This window comes from Podarcis muralis, chromosome 1, assembly GCF_964188315.1.
Source record: "Podarcis muralis chromosome 1, rPodMur119.hap1.1, whole genome shotgun sequence".
Taxonomy (NCBI): domain Eukaryota; kingdom Metazoa; phylum Chordata; class Lepidosauria; order Squamata; family Lacertidae; genus Podarcis; species Podarcis muralis.
This window is the reverse complement of record NC_135655.1, coordinates 83,433,052-83,448,039: the sequence shown is the minus strand read 5'-3', so window position 1 is coordinate 83,448,039 and position 14,988 is coordinate 83,433,052. Positions and strand designations below refer to the sequence as shown.

Genomic DNA, 14,988 nt, shown 5'->3' with positions numbered 1-14,988 from the left:
CTTTGGCGCGGGGAATCGCAAAACTATCATCTTCTATTCATCACAGAGTTCAGTGGGACTTTTTCTGAGGTAAATGCATAGGATTGCTGTCTCGCAGTCCGTGTTAAGTCTGAACCGGACAGAATGAATGAACTCATACATTCTCGTTCAGCAGTTTAGTGCTGGACTGGAACCAACTTTCTGAAGACTTTTTATTTTTTTTAAAGACATGGTGACTTAAACGTATCAGCAACAGACCCGCCGTGGGATGTTACGTTATCTAGATGTTGCCATTTGTTGATGTCAGTTTTGTGACTGAAAGCCTCCTCCAGTTCCCTTTTTACAGGAAAACACCGAGGCGCGCGCCGTGGTTACCTATGAGAAATACGTAACCCTTGGGCGAGTGAGTTATTTTATCTGCAGCAGTACATATAGGTCCCATTTAAGCTCCATTATATACATTTTTCTCGAGTTACAAGCGCGTAGTAAAGAAAACATAAATCGCAAAAAGGCTGAGAGGCGCAAGGGAGAAATCTATCTATCTATCTATCTATCTATCTATCTATCTATCTATCTATCTATCTATCTATCAGCGTCTGCTGTCAAGACGCCACCTTCGCACCGCCGCTAGGCTCCGCAGAACGTTCCGCTCCCGAAAGATGACCTCATCTCCTCCTCAGCTCCGCGTACCTGCAAGCCCCGCCTCCCCGCCCACAGCCCAGACTCCCCCTGCCAAGTACAGAGAGGAACGCTTGGAGTCGGGTCGAGGAAGTCTCGTTTATTTCCTTCTTGTCTCTCGCGTGGAGTGTGACGTCAGGGGACGCGCAGAACCAGGAAGCAGCTGCAGAGGCGACATGTGCGGGGGCTGCGTGAAGACCGAGTACCCGTCGCGGGTAAGGGGCGGGCGGAGGTAGGGGCGTGCAGCAGGCGCCCTCTCCTTAATGGCGCCTCTCTCCGCAGGTTCACGAGAATGACCCGCCCCCAGCTTGCTCCAGATCAGCTTGGCACCCGCCACTCTATAGGCTGCCATGAAGCCATCGGGTGTCCCGTTTCTTCCTTTATTGGCTTAATCTAAGGCGGGCCTCGCCTCTGGGCCCGTCGGAAGTGCTGCTCCGTTAGATCTGGGCAGCTACAGTCCGCTCTCGCACACGGGGGTTTAGGGAGGGAGGCTTCCAGGTCAAAAGGTGTGACTTGCAGCCGACAGTCCTAATCCTCGGTGCTGCACTGTTCCCACCCAGTGTCTTCACCTGGGTAATGATTTGTTCGCTTTTCATTGGGACATCCGATGCCCCAGGCAGCTGCGGGAAGTCATATTCAGAGTAGGTGGGTGGATATGCATTGAGAACGACTAATCATATTCGTGCAGAATACTGAATGACGGTATTTTGGGTGGTGGCTGCACCCCAGTTTCCTGCAGGAAGGGTACAACCCTAGGTTAGCCTATCCAGCCGTGTGCCATCACCCCAGCCACAGGGCCAGTGGTCATGGATGATGGAAATTGTAGTCCAAAATGTCTGGAGAGTGCCAGTTTGAGAGAGCTTGGTTTAGAACTTTTGAAATTCCAGAAAAGTTTCGCCGCTGAACTCAGTAAGTGTCTAGAGTTGCGGTTTACAGGTGACACAGTGGTTTTAGGTTAAGGTTACCAGATTTTTTTCAATGAATCCGGGGACACTTTTCAACTTCCTACTAAATAGATGGATTTTGTCAGGGGAGTGATTTGTAAATCCGGGGACTGTCCCCGGGAAATGGGGACGTTTGGTAACCTTATTTTAGGTTATAATCTATGAATATATTTACATATATTATGTTAGGATAATTGAGAACATGTGTGTAAAGTAATTCAGTATTACTAGCCCCATATGGTCTATGTGGAGGGAAACAGACAGGCATTGGCACTGAAAGACAGTGGCTTGCCTGAGACCACTAAATGTTTGTGGTTAGCCTAAAACTAGAACTGGAGAGGCACAGTCATGCTATTAACAACTTTTACATCCTCTGTTAGAGCAAAACTAGATTTTACACCTAGTATATAAATTGTGTCTGTTAAGTTTCCTCCTTCATAGCTAATAGCAACGAAGGGATTTATGTATGGAAATCTGTGTAGCCCTGAATCAAATCACCCCATTGCTGAGTTTTTAAAAAGAAAAAGGCATTTTGTTCTAGTTGCAGAACTCCCATGTATTGCATAATTTGAAAATTAAATGAAGCGTTTATAAGAAGAGAGCATTGGTTTCACAATAATAATTTTGTTCTTCTGAATTCCTTAGGGTAACACCTGCTTGGAGAACGGGTCCTATTTGATGAACTACGTGGGTTGCATTGAATGTAAAAAAAAGGATTTCGTGTTGATAACAAACAAAGTAGCAGAAGATGATGATGGAGAGGAAATTATCACTTATGATCGTAAGGAGGCTGAACTTTTACCAACTGTACAGACGTGCTCAGGGCTTAAGAGGCTCATGCCCAGAAGCCTGTGTGTTGAAAGCTGAATATGTTCAGAAGAAGCACTTTTTATGATGGTTACATTTTCAAATAGGTGGTAGTGATCCACTGTGACATGGTGCTCTCCAGGATACTTTTTGCAGCTGATGGAGGTAGTCATTTTCAGTTGTAAGCGTAACTACATGACCAGATTCTCTCGGAACTGTGGCTGCTGCTGAAAGAAAACCTATGTTCCCATTTCTTTCTATCTGGCTCTTGGGGAAATCTGTCTCTTGCAGTGCCATTCTGGCTACCAGCCCTCCTCTTACTTATTTCCTGTAGCTTCCAAGAATAGTTTCTATTCCCATCTCTTTCACCATGCTTGAAAGCTGCTTATTTATTTTATTTCTTTATTGAATTTATATACAGTGGTGCCTCGCAAGACGGAAAACCCGCTAGACGAAAGGGTTTTCCGTTTTTGAGTTGCTTCGCAAGACGAATTTCCCTATGGGCTTGCTTCGCAAGACGAAAATGTCTTGCGAGTCTTGCCATTTTTCCCCCGCTTCCCCCCCCCTTTTGCTAAGCCGCTAATAGCCTTTTAGCAGCCCAGCCGCTAAGCCTTTAATAGCTGCTAAGCCGCTAAACCGCTAATAGCGCTAATCCGCTTAGCCACTAATAGGGTTGCTTCGCAAGACGAAAAAACCGCTAGACGAAGAGAATCGCGGAATGGATTCTTTTCGTCTTGCGAGGCACCACTGTACTGCCCTATACTCACATGTCTTAGGACGATTCACAGAATAAAAATCAAAATATAAAACCACAAAATACATAATCAAAATAAAAACAACAACAACCCAATAACTCCCCCCCTTCAGTGAAATTGCTTGGAAATGTAATGCATGCAATTTTGGGTGAGATTGAATGAATGAACCAATATTTCTCTTGTGTTACCTGGCTAGTGCCACTCTTTAGAAACCAAATCAGCCATCTTCAAGTCATGTAGAGATGTAAAATTTTCTATATAAATTTGTCATAAAATTGTGATGGCAGTGAAAGAATTAAGTTGCGATTAGATTAATTACCTAAATGCGAAGGCTGTAGAAAGAAACCGTGTTCAGCAGCTGTGGCAGTGAAAAGAAACATGTTCTTTTGGAACATCATTCTAAGATTGGATGTATCTTCCTGGATTTTTCTACTTGACTATTCAAACAATTTTAAATGAGCAACCAAGTGTCAAACTGCGCTGCTTCCCCCTCCAACTTCTCTGTACACCTCTGTTGTTCCTACTCCCCTTTCTCGTAGCTACTGCTGCTACAATGGCTGCTTCTAGCTGGATAGGTGTCATAGTAGCTACATATGTGCAGCTTCTTTCCTGTCAGTTTGGACAGTGGTAGTGATAGAAAAAGCAAAGTGAACATAGTATGAGAAAGTATAAATAATGGATGTGCACCCCACATGCTTATGTGTGTGGCAGGCCTAACAAATGTCTTCCTTTGGATTCCTGTCTAACTGGGTGAATATCTTTTTGAAACAAGGGATTGATTCAGAGCATGAGCAAGGTTGGGTCCTAAGTGCTCCTGCTATCCAGGCTAATGATCTTTTCTAAATCTATTGGTTTTCCTTTCAGATGTATGTAAGAACTGTCATCATGTGATAGCCAGGCACGAATATACTTTCAGTGTAGTGGACGATTACCAGGTAAAACGCTTGTGACATTCATTAGTCTCCTGTAACTTGTTTGCTTGTTTTTGTGTTAAGCTTCTGTGTCACTAAGATGCAAGAAGTATTGGGATCCAAGGTTGCAGTCCTGTGCGTACATATCTGGGAGTATGCCTCATTGAACATGCCAGGATGTATTTTGAATACATAAGCACAGAATTGTGTTGTGTATAGTTGTAATATAAAATTTCCAACTCTTTGGGTGGGTGGGGGGAATCTAAAGACCATGTGTGATTTGCCTGATATGCTTCTGGGTTGTACTAGCTGCAGAATATGTTGCAGCTGCTACACTGCTTACAGTTATTCATTCTCTCTGTGTGGGTTTAACAGTCTTTCATTTGAGAAATATGTCAAGGCACTATGAGGTCCATATCAAATGGCAGACTATCCAACAGATACTACCAAACTTCTTTGTCAGTTACGTTTTGCATGGGGGGGTGGGTGCTGTTTTGCTGATAGCATCTAATATAAAGATAGCTCTTAATGTCTTACATCATGTTCAGTGGTGATAAGTGCTATTCCTGTTGCTGTCCACATCCCCTCTTATAGCTGTATTTTTTCCTTTTTGTCTTTTGTTTGCTTATGTAAACAATGTGTTTTCAAAATGTGTGCCAATGGCAGATGGCATACTTGCTTACATTCTGCATGATGTGCATAGCAGTATTTAGCATCTAATAGACTGTTGCTTTTTAGAATCTCTGCTTTCATTATATATGCAGACATGCAAGTTTCTAACCCTCAACCAGTTGAAAGAAAAGCAAGGGGGTAAAAGTAGAAGGTTTTTTTCCTGTGCTGGCCCAGGCCCACTCTGCACCCACACTGAAAGCCAGGCTTTAGAAGAGTTGGTCAGCTTCTGAGCTGTATGTTCCCGAGTGCAACTACCCAGACAGAACACAATGTTGTATCTCTGTCTCCCTCTGCTGGGTGGATATTGGATCTTTGTTAACATTCTCTCAGATAATTCATTAGTCCTTATGACTCATGCACAATTGGTAGTGCTTATTAAATTTTCAACTGGATGGTTACACAACCCAGTACTACTCCTGGGTCGCTACCCGTACATGCTGCTCCCAGTGACAGCCACCACAGTTTCCATTATAATAAAATCCTCTCACATAGGCATATTTCTCTCCTTTTCTTAATGCAGTCACCAAAAGTAGATAATAAAAAGATATGATCAGAAGTGGTAAGGGTGGGCATAGTGGGGAGGATGTAGATTAAAGGGCACTGATTGTAAAGAGTCTTGGAAGATCTGGTGGGACCCATAAGGAGCTTCTGTTGTGGCTCCTTTCTTTAAGTGAAAAGTCTTGTGTTCAGTTTCTGCAGTTATTCTGCATTGCCATGTCTGTGTGCTCTCCATGGTTAAAAAACAAATTATAGAACTGTGGGTCAAGAACTGTTGAATTCTGCACTCTAGTTCTTGCAACAGTTAAGCAAATATGCATTTACCGTATTTTTCGCTCTATAAGGAAAACAAGAAAAAAAAATTATGAATCCCAGAAGCCAGAACAGCAAGAGGGATCTGGCTTCTGGGATAGCCTCTGGCTGTTCTGGCTTCTGGGATAGCCGCGCTAAGCCTCTTCAGGGCAGTGGGATGAAGGCTCCCTCTGCCCGGAAGAGGCTTTGCGTGGCTAAGGCTGAAGCCAGGACAGCAAGTGGGATCACTGCACAGCGATCCCGATTGCTGCCCTGGCTTATGGAATAGCCGCACCCAGCCTCTCCTGGGCAGTGGGATGAAGGCTCCCCCTGCCTGGAAGAGGCTGCGCGTGGCTAAGGCAGAAGCCAGGAGAGGCGCTTCGCTGAAGGGGTGCTGCATAGCTCTCCCTGTCTGCGCAGCACCCCTTCAGCGAAGGGGGAGGAGGAACAGAAGGAGCCCCTTCTGTTTCTCCTCTGACTTTACAGGACAGGCGCGTCGCTGAAGGGGCGCTTCGCAGTTCTCCCTCTCTACGCAGCGCCCTTCGCTCCGTAAGATGCACTCACATTTCCCCTTACTTTTTAGGAGGAGAAAAGTGTGTCTTATGAAGCAAAAAATACGGTACTTGCTTTTTTGTATACTTGGGTCTCTGGTATAATTCTGAGAAATGACAGGGAAATATAGAAGCCTGCTTTTTTGTCTACTCTCCCCCTATTCTGGCATTGCCTGCAAATTTTAAAGATTGTATTTGTGACCATAAGGAGAAGAAACTCAACAGTTAAAAAAAATGAGATTTGAGGTTTTTCAGATGCTAAAGTCTACACCCAGTACTTCATTTCATTTTAATAGTGTCGCGCCGGTTCTAAGCAGCTGGAATTGTACAGGCATGTCTTCACAATAATAATAAAAAAGAATTATTGGCTCATGTAGAAGCAAGTTCTAACAAACATGGCTTCAATATGATGTGACATGGGCAAACTGCACATTGGTTTGTAAAACAGCAGCATTCTTTGATGACCTGGAGACCTTCCATTGTAGTTTTCAACTAGGTAGATGCTAGATTAGCCTGATGGGGCCTGGCCCGTGTTATGGGCAGGAAGTGTTTTCTCTCACTCTCCCAACGTAAGTATGTTTTGTCTCTTGTTCTAGGAATACACCATGCTGTGCATGCTCTGTGGCAGGGCAGAAGATTCTATCAGTGTCTTGCCAGACGATCCTCATCTGATGACTCCATTGTTCTGAGCCTCTTGTTTTTAGCCGATTGTATCATGTTAATTTTGTAACAAGAAGTTATGAAACATGGATTTGGGGGGGGATCCTGTTCAGTCCATGGAGAGTCAAGTGATATAACCCTCCTCCATGTTTTTAGGTTACAAGCTGCTTACATCCTCTCCACAATAGGTACATACTCCTTCCTAAACTTGTAGGTGATAAAGAAGCCCATTTCCTCTGTGCTGGCTTTAGGGCCTAATTTTTAGGACCCATTGTCAGCTGGCTTTGGTAGGAGAAACAAAAATAATAATTCTGAGAGGGGTTCTTCTGCAGTTGGCTTCATGCAGAAATGATAACATCATCTGAGAGATAATAGAAATTAATCTTCAGCAGGAAAGAAAGTTGCTGGGTAAGAACTGCCCAGATTATTTCTTTTTCAGTGTCAGGAAAAGTCTTTATCAGTGTTACATATTTAGTGAAATGGCTCAAGTATGGGAGGTGTTGGGTTCCTTTGGCCTTTCTGATGTTGCTGTACTACAACTCCTATTATCTCTGGCCATTGGCCATGCTAGATGGGGCTGATGGGAATTGTAGCTCAGCAACATTTGGCAGGCCAAAGGTTCCCCACACTTAACACCTGAAGTGTATTAGTGTTTTAGTTTAACAATTACAGTTCTGTCCTAAGTCAATACCAGCCTGTGGTCCTTGTCTAGTTCTACCTGGCTTTGGTTGGGTTGTGAAATTAGACAGGGAGTGGGGAGGATCTGGTGTGAGGCTGAGTAAAATGTGAAGTTGCCCTTCAGGAACAAAGCCAAGTGCTGTAACTTTTCAGCCACTGCTTCTGATAACTCTTGAGTATCAGCCTCTGGATCGCCCATTTTGGAAGTGTAATGTACTGGACAGTTGTTTTGTTCGCTATGCGTTTTGACATCGAAGATACCAAAACCAAATTTTGCATGGTGGTTTCTGAAATCAAGGAGCAGGTTTTTGTCTATGTTTGAAAACTATTGGATGCCAGTGTGAATCACGATAGTGGACTGAGCCTTTCAAAACTGCTGATTTTAACCATTGATTTCAAAGCAAACAACTCTGGGGACAAAGGCTGCTAGTGCTTGATGAGATGGGTCTTTGGTGTGATCCAGCAAGACAGTTCTTGCATTTGGAATTAAAGCTTACTTTAAACCCATGGTGTTGGAACTATTTCTTTCCTAAATGGCTAACCGGACCCAGTAGAAAATCGCAAGGGTACTCTGAGAAGCTTCATGGCGAAAATAAAGCATATTTTAGCCATCTTGTTGGACAGCATAGTAGGTGCAATACAGCTTATGCTTCTGTCCTATTGAAATAAATGAGGCAAATTAGCCTGGGCTGCACCCATTGCGTGGGATTGAACCTTGTGCTATTAGGATTATCCCATCATCACAAGCATTTTTTGCTTGACAGATCAAACAATCCCCTGTCTTCTTTTCCTGTGTACTGTTCTGGTGGTTCTCCCAACCTCACAGTGCGGATTTTGGGGAAGGGAGGTGTAGAAGCCTTGTTATGCTAGCAGGACTTCTTGTGCTGGCTCCTGCAAGCGCAACTTTTTAAAAATTCTGCCCCATTTTTTAATAAAGTGTTAACACTAGCCAGCACTTCCTTTAGCAGAATTGCACATTGTTCTCCTTGCTCTGAAGGAAACCCTCTGTTCTTGCCACTTAGTGTTTGTTTCTTGGACCTGTATTGATTTTAATTCCTGGAAGGCCTGGCTAAATGGAGTCTGTAATGAGCTTCATAGATTTATTTATATTTTAGACTAAAAGGGGGGAGGGGTCTAACAGGACCTGACTCATTAGATGTCTGTGTTTCTTTCCTCTTGCACTTTAAGCACTTCAGGGGAAAGTCTTTGTATTGCAGCCAGTCAAAAATGTGGCAGCGGCGGGCCTCAGTCTCCTCATTCCTGCTGAAGGACTTGCCATGAAATACGGTGCTGTAAATACAGTAAACAGGCCACAAAGAAAACTACAGGAGCCACCTCATTCAATCAACAGCATAAGGGATGCATTGGAAATAATGACCCTGCAAAGAACAGGGGCTGTGTTGATGTGCAAAACGCCCATCCTTTCTTTGTGGTCCACAGCATGCTTTTATTATTGCTTTTTATGGTTCTACAATACCTGAAGAGCGTAGACTCTCCCAGGGTCATACAGGTGGACAGTGGCAGGACATGGTGAGCATTGAATCTCCCTCTTCATCCATCTGGCAATGTGACTCCCGTTAAGAGCAGGCCTTGCTTTGAATGGAAGTCACGTCGCATTGTACAGCTGACCCAGTTTGCAAAAGCTGGCCTTGTTCCATACAGCATATTAAGATACCTGCAGAAAGCTGTATCGTGATGGGGGGGGGCATCTCTAATTTGTTCTATCATTCCTTCTGCTCTCTGTAGTCAAAACTTTGCTAATGTGTCTCTTCGTGAGGGTGAAAGGACAGCCGCTGGAGCTGCATTCGGCTCCCCATGATCTTTAAGAGGAGTTTACTGAATAATTGGGGCATGCATATAGAGACTGGGATTGTCGTTTGTGATGTGGCAAGCCCAGGTGCAGGGAAGCAGGGCTTATCATTTAAAATGATCATAATGAATCTCAGCAATTAAATCTCCTGTGCAGCTCTGGCATACATCAGACTAGCCTCTCCTTAAGCAAAAGGCATTTTGTCAAGAGATACTCAGGTTTACCATTTCCTAACTCAGATGTCTCCTTTTGCACCTGCTTCGTGCCCTCCCATTTACCTTGACAGTTTTTGGAGTCATTCTGCACCCCACAATTCTGCTTTACCTGTGTGGCCAGCTCTCCCTGGCTGGTTAGACAGAGTGCCAGCGACGGGGAGTGCTGCAGTCTGCCACTGTCAGATGAAAGCGGGTGGTGGTGGAGGAGGAATGATAAACAGAACTGCAGACATTTCATCCGCCTGCAGAATTCATGAGACCAGGTCAGCTGTTCTGCAGTGGGTGCCAGGTGCATGCCCCTCAAACCCAAATCCTAGATTGGGACATTTTGCATTTTATTTGCCCTAGGTTAAACATAGAGTAAACTATGATATAAATGCTTTTATGAGATGGCAGAGGCTTCTGGATGTTTCTTGAGATGTGCATAAGAGTGTGGTAAAGCTTCCAATGAGTTGGATGTGAGCAGGAAAAGCATATAAAGAAAAATAGCAGCGACATAAATGGCTCACCTGAGTTCAGCTGGCAAGACAAAAGCAGAAGCAGGAGGTCTGGTACTGCTGAAAGCGATATAATCAGAAGTGGAGGTGGTAGATTCCATAAAATTAGAATCTTAATTGCCTGATTTTCTCCTGGATTAGGAAGAGCTTCTGCCACTTGCATTGAGTATCAGAACATAAGAAGAGCTTTCTGGATCAAGTCTAGCCTTCTGATCTCACAGTGCCAACCAGATGCTTATGGAAAGCCCGTAAGCAGGAGCTGAGCACTAGAGCACTCTCCTCTCCTGCGGTTTCCAGCAACTGGTATTATGATTTACTTTGCTTAGTAGCAAAGCCCAATTTATTTGTGCTGCACTAGCAATATGTGTTAACAAAGCTGGGCATTTTAATAGTTCCTGCATGGAGCTGGGGCAGCATGTAAATTTTTAAACTAGGTATAGTCCCAATATCTTAAGACAAAGGGGCCTGGTAGAATACTGCAAGTCATATTTGTTAAGTCTATACTTTCACGGGGGGGGATGAATTGTAGCAGGGAATGCTTTTACCTAGCAGAGTTTAGGGTCATTTTTCAAGCCTCGTTGAATGGTTGGAGCCTTTGGGGGATGTGGAAGGACAGAAATATTAAGCTAATAAATAGCCCCCGGTGATTCTGCCTGGTCTTGTACACATACTGCTTTGTTTAATGCCACGATTTATGGGAAATGGGAATAAAAAGGACATCAAAGGCCAGAAATGGGAAACAGACGAGGTTTTTGGCTTTTTCAGCCTAGGAAGCAAAAGCAACCATTTTAAAGGTGTGTGATAAGAAAACAAGGGGGGGATTCATCAACTCATTTATTGGACTCATGAAACAAGGAGTTCCCAGCAAGCAAGGGCCAGGGGATCAGCACCTTCACACCTTTCGGGCCCCCTCCGTTGAGCTTTAGGAGGGCACCGTCACTCAGTAAAAGTCTGATGCTGGCTCTGTCAGGAGCTAGGAGGAAGCACCTGATACACTCAGAAAGAAGGTGAGGGAGTGGGGCGTGGGGGTGTTTCTATGGGTGGACAGGGAGGAGACACCCATGATCACAGCGCAGTGAACGTCAAGCCATTCTTATGACCCGCCTTGCTCCATCAAGACACTTAGAATAATCCAGTGGTGGCTGGTGCCCATTGGGGCCAAATGCAGGGAGATCGACAGTAAGTGGGGCCAGGGCCAATGACAGACAGAGCCCACTAACTCTAGTTTGCCTCCTTCCTTCTGAGTTCTACAAGAGCAAAACGGAGAAGGAAGAGGAGGAAGCTGACGGGCCGTGCCACCTCCCAGGGCATTTGTAAGAAATAAGGTGAGGGCAGGCAGAGGTTGCCCTAATGGACCAGTCTCCACTGGAATAATCTTGGGGATGCTTGTTCTCCTCTTATTTGGCAAGCTTCAGGAGGCGCTGGATGTCGGGCTCGATGTTGGTGGTGAGGAATCGGGGGCTGTAGCGCTTGAAAGGCTCGCCTTCGGGTCCCACCAGGAACTTCTCAAAGTTCCAGGAGATGTCATGGCGGTGCACCGGGCTCCAAATGATGAACTTTGGTTCCATCATGAAACAGGAAGGGTTGTCATCTGGGTAAGGAAGTTTGTCCTTCAAGTAGGCAAAGACGGAGTGGGTGTTCTTGCCGTTCACCTCGCATTTCTGGCAAAGGGTAAAGTTGGGTTCGAATCCGGACCCAGGCCGCACATACTTCAGGCTGTTGAGGATCTCTTCATTTGTGCAGTTCTCCTGATGGAGAGAAGCGGGAAGCACAATGAGTATTGGGACACCCTGTACAGGTCAAGCTCAGTCTATCCAGCAGAGCACTTTGGATGCAATCTTGCTTTGGTTCCTGCTATGCTCAAATGCATGGCTGGTTTGACTTATGTGAAAGTGTCTTCCTTGCAAGGGCTGAAGCTCATACAAGAGGATATTGCACAACATTCTGGGGCTGGCTCCCTAGAACAGATGTGAGAAACAAGGATTCTCATTGCTTTCAAGGCAAGAGTTTCATATATGTGTTTATAAGCAATAATTGGTTTCGAATCATCTTCATTTTGACCAGTGGGATGATTTTCCTGTTCTTTTAGCATATTGCAGTATCCCCCTCCCACAGACGCTGCTAGACTCTAGAAGTCTTTCTGGAATTGTAGAATACTGACTCTAAAGTTGGCTGGATTCTGTCAAGTGCTACGTGCAGTGAACCTTTGTTTTTTTATTTTTAAAAGTCTTATGAACACATCTTTTGTTTTCAGACCTTCTTATATGGATCCTTTCTGGGGTGGTGAGGAGTGTGGGTTGCATGTGTGAGAGAGGAGTGGCTTGCCCCTCTGCAGCATGAGGCCACCAGATGATTGGCCAAGAGTGACTGTGGTTCTCGGGGGGGGGGGGGGGAAATAACTTGTTATCTCTATTCTAGGGTGTTAGGTTTCCACAACTGGAAATAAGTGTGGTGCATTTGTGGTTCAGTGCCAGGAATATTTTCTCCTTGGGTAGGCTGGCCAATGGCATTTGTTTTATATTCAGGTCCTTTGTGTTCAGTGTTTGGCACTGAGGAAGGAGCTGCCTGCTGGAGACAGCACAGAGACAGTTTGAGAGTGTGGATTGGCAATGACCTTAGGTCTTTCTGAGTTCTGTCATTCTAATCAGGGCTACCTATTTTAGGTTTGTCTGCTGCTTTGCAATTTATAGAGCAATCCTGTGCCTGTTTACTCAGCAAGAACTCCTTGTTCAGGGGGATTTACACTCAAGGAGCAGCAGCCTTGGCCAGACAAACAGTCCTGTTGCAAATTGCTCCCATGTCTGCAAACATCCTTACAAAATCCTCATAGCTGGCTCCTAGACTGATGAGAGCTGCTTCTACCATCTCCTCTGCTGCCTGCAGTGAAAGGGACAAAGTCATGTGTTTAGTGTGCTAGCACAAAGCCCATGCATTATTGCTAGCAAAGCAAAGTTTATCCCAGAACAAACAAGTGGCGATGAGTAATTTCCTTCCTGGGCACCTGGCATGATGGGCAACAGAAATCTTCATATGGATTAAGGGCAAGCTCAGGAACTGATGCAAGTGGTGTCAGGATCACAAATGGTGACTGAATTAAACTCCTGACTGATCCCTAGTGAAAAAATAGATGCCAAAATGAAGCAGCTCAAAAAAACTGAAAAGCTAAAGTAAAAATAAAAATCAGTGTGTCTAAGTTGATAGCAGAAGAAAGTATAAGTCAATATTTGGATGGTATACACCTTCTTGAATCAAGCATTCCCCCCCCTTTTTTTAAAGAAATTGGCCTCTAATATTTATAATGCAGAAAGATTGGAAATCTAAATATAACATAAGCAATTGTATGAGCTTTTGTTACTTTTTATTAGTTTTTATGATTGCATTTTTTGTAATAGTAAGTTTAAACTGTTTTTAACACCCCCCTGAGACTATAGGGTGGGTGGAGTGTCATAAATGAAATAATAATAGGAATAGTATAAACAGTGTAAGTGGCATAGATAATAATGGCTTTCTCTGGAATCAAGGAGTGATCCAAAGTTTCTTCTGGCAGAGCTACACTTCCCCAAACCCTTAACAAACTACAGGTCCCAGGATTCTAAAGTCATGTGCTTTAAATGTATGATGTGTACACAGACATTCTCTTATAAATTTCTACATTTTTGCTCCAAATAGAGCCTTTGTGATGCCTTTAAAAGTGGCAATATTATAGGGTCGTAAATATGCTAAATTACATCTTAACAGAAGAGCCAGAATAAGTGTCAATTTATAGCAATTGAATTGTTTCTGAACAATGTATTTGAATTTTATTCACCTGGCACTTTGCTTCTCTCTTCTCCTGAGAATCCTGCAGGATTGAACAGTTATTCAGAAGTCACAGTCCAGGAGTCTTTCAGATAAGTAAAATTATCCCTCCTACACGATACACATGCAGCTTGACTCTGCTGCGTGGGAGCAAAGCCCCATTAAGTTAAAAGGGGCTGCAATCCCTCACTTCTCAAACAAGTGCACATAGGATCCACAAAGGAATGATGATAGGGTATTGAAGAGAATGGGCTTACTTGACGGGGGAGCTGTAGCTCAGCGGAAGAGCATCTGTTTTGCATGCAAAAGGTCCCAGGTTCAATCCCTGGCAGCTCCAGGTAGGGCTGGGAAACACCTGTCTAAAGATTTTGACTGCTGCCGTGCCACCAGTCAGTGTCAACAATACTGAGCCAGATGGTCTGACTTTGTTAAGAGTTGGAGCCATCTTTTGCCAATAAAGGCTGGCCAAAGAGAGAATGAACCAGGTCACTTACCTGGTAGCCAAACTGGTTGCAAGGGAAACCCAGCACAACCAACCGTCGAGGGTATTTGCTCTGCAGCTGGTTCATCTGGGTGTAATCCCTCACCGTTGTGCCTCAGAGGGAGGCTACGTTTTCTATCAAGACCACCCTCCCTCTGAAGTTGTTGAAATCCACCTTCTCCCCTTGGAGGTCGGTGGCGTTGAGATCGTAGAAAGATTTGGCTATGGGAGTCATGGCTGCAAGGACCACGGGCAGCAGCAACAGGACAGCAGTGAGCCCCTTGCAGATACAGTGACTTGCTTAAAATGCTCCTCTGTGGGTTCATGCGATTGGCTGCACCCGGGTCCGGCTGGGATGGGTGGAAAGTGGAGCCATTGCCTGTTATCGATCCAGCTCTTTACTGATTTGGAACAAAAGGCGCAGGTCAGGCCACGGTGTGTTCCATTGTGAGCATGTAGCTGAGGAAGGATATCCAAGCCACGGTGATACTTAGGCCAGCTCTCAATAATTCATGTTGCTTAAGACAAAGGAGCTTGACTCAGAGAATGCCAGTGTGATCCTCAGGAGTAAGTCCCACTGTGCTCAGTAGAACTTACTCCCTCAGAAACGTGCTTAGCATTGCAGCCTAAACTCAAATCCCCCCCCCCCCATTTACTATCCCTAGTACTTCAAGACTCCCATAAAAGTGCCTGGCTTAAAACCGTCTATCAAAAACTTCACTCTTGTGGCCTATCCCCACAACACCTACTCACTATGGGCCCT

At 44.6% G+C, this 14,988-nt stretch overlaps 2 protein-coding genes and 1 non-coding gene across 4 annotated transcripts; 2 read left to right on the top strand and 1 right to left on the bottom strand.

Moving 5' to 3' along the window:
* The first annotated feature begins 717 nt into the window (after positions 1–717).
* On the top strand, positions 718–7,931 carry CHURC1 (churchill domain containing 1). 2 transcript variants are annotated; one of them, XM_028740351.2, is made up of 4 exons: positions 718–872; positions 2,247–2,382; positions 4,028–4,098; positions 6,683–7,931. In XM_028740351.2, exons 1-4 carry the CDS (start codon positions 834–836, stop codon positions 6,773–6,775), a joined length of 339 nt encoding a protein of 112 aa, XP_028596184.2. In that variant the 5' UTR covers positions 718–833; the 3' UTR covers positions 6,776–7,931. The 2 variants fall into 2 exon arrangements, with proteins under 2 accessions (XP_028596184.2, XP_077789742.1); XM_077933616.1 differs by lacking the exon at positions 6,683–7,931 and adding an exon at positions 6,119–6,673.
* Positions 7,932–10,766: 2,835 nt separating this feature from the next.
* On the bottom strand, positions 10,767–14,523 carry GPX2 (glutathione peroxidase 2). Its single transcript, XM_028740365.2, has 2 exons — positions 14,239–14,523; positions 10,767–11,694 (listed from the first exon to the last, which is right to left on the bottom strand). The coding sequence occupies exons 1-2, from the start codon at positions 14,458–14,460 to the stop codon at positions 11,344–11,346; spliced, it is 573 nt and encodes a 190-aa protein (XP_028596198.1). The 5' UTR covers positions 14,461–14,523; the 3' UTR covers positions 10,767–11,343.
* On the top strand, positions 14,010–14,081 carry TRNAA-UGC (transfer RNA alanine (anticodon UGC)). Its single transcript has one exon. It is a non-coding gene; the product is annotated as a tRNA-Ala (tRNA).
* Positions 14,524–14,988: the final 465 nt, after the last annotated feature.

Excerpts from the sequence above, each read along its gene's own strand:
- CHURC1 (XM_077933616.1), top strand. The coding sequence starts at position 834 with ATGTGCGGGGGCTGCGTGAAGACCGAGTACCCGTCGCGG. Across the intron at positions 873-2,246 it reads AGACCGAGTACCCGTCGCGG|GGTAACACCTGCTTGGAGAA; the intron begins GTAAGGGGCGGG and ends TGAATTCCTTAG. Across the intron at positions 2,383-4,027 it reads GGAAATTATCACTTATGATC|ATGTATGTAAGAACTGTCAT; the intron begins GTAAGGAGGCTG and ends TTTTCCTTTCAG.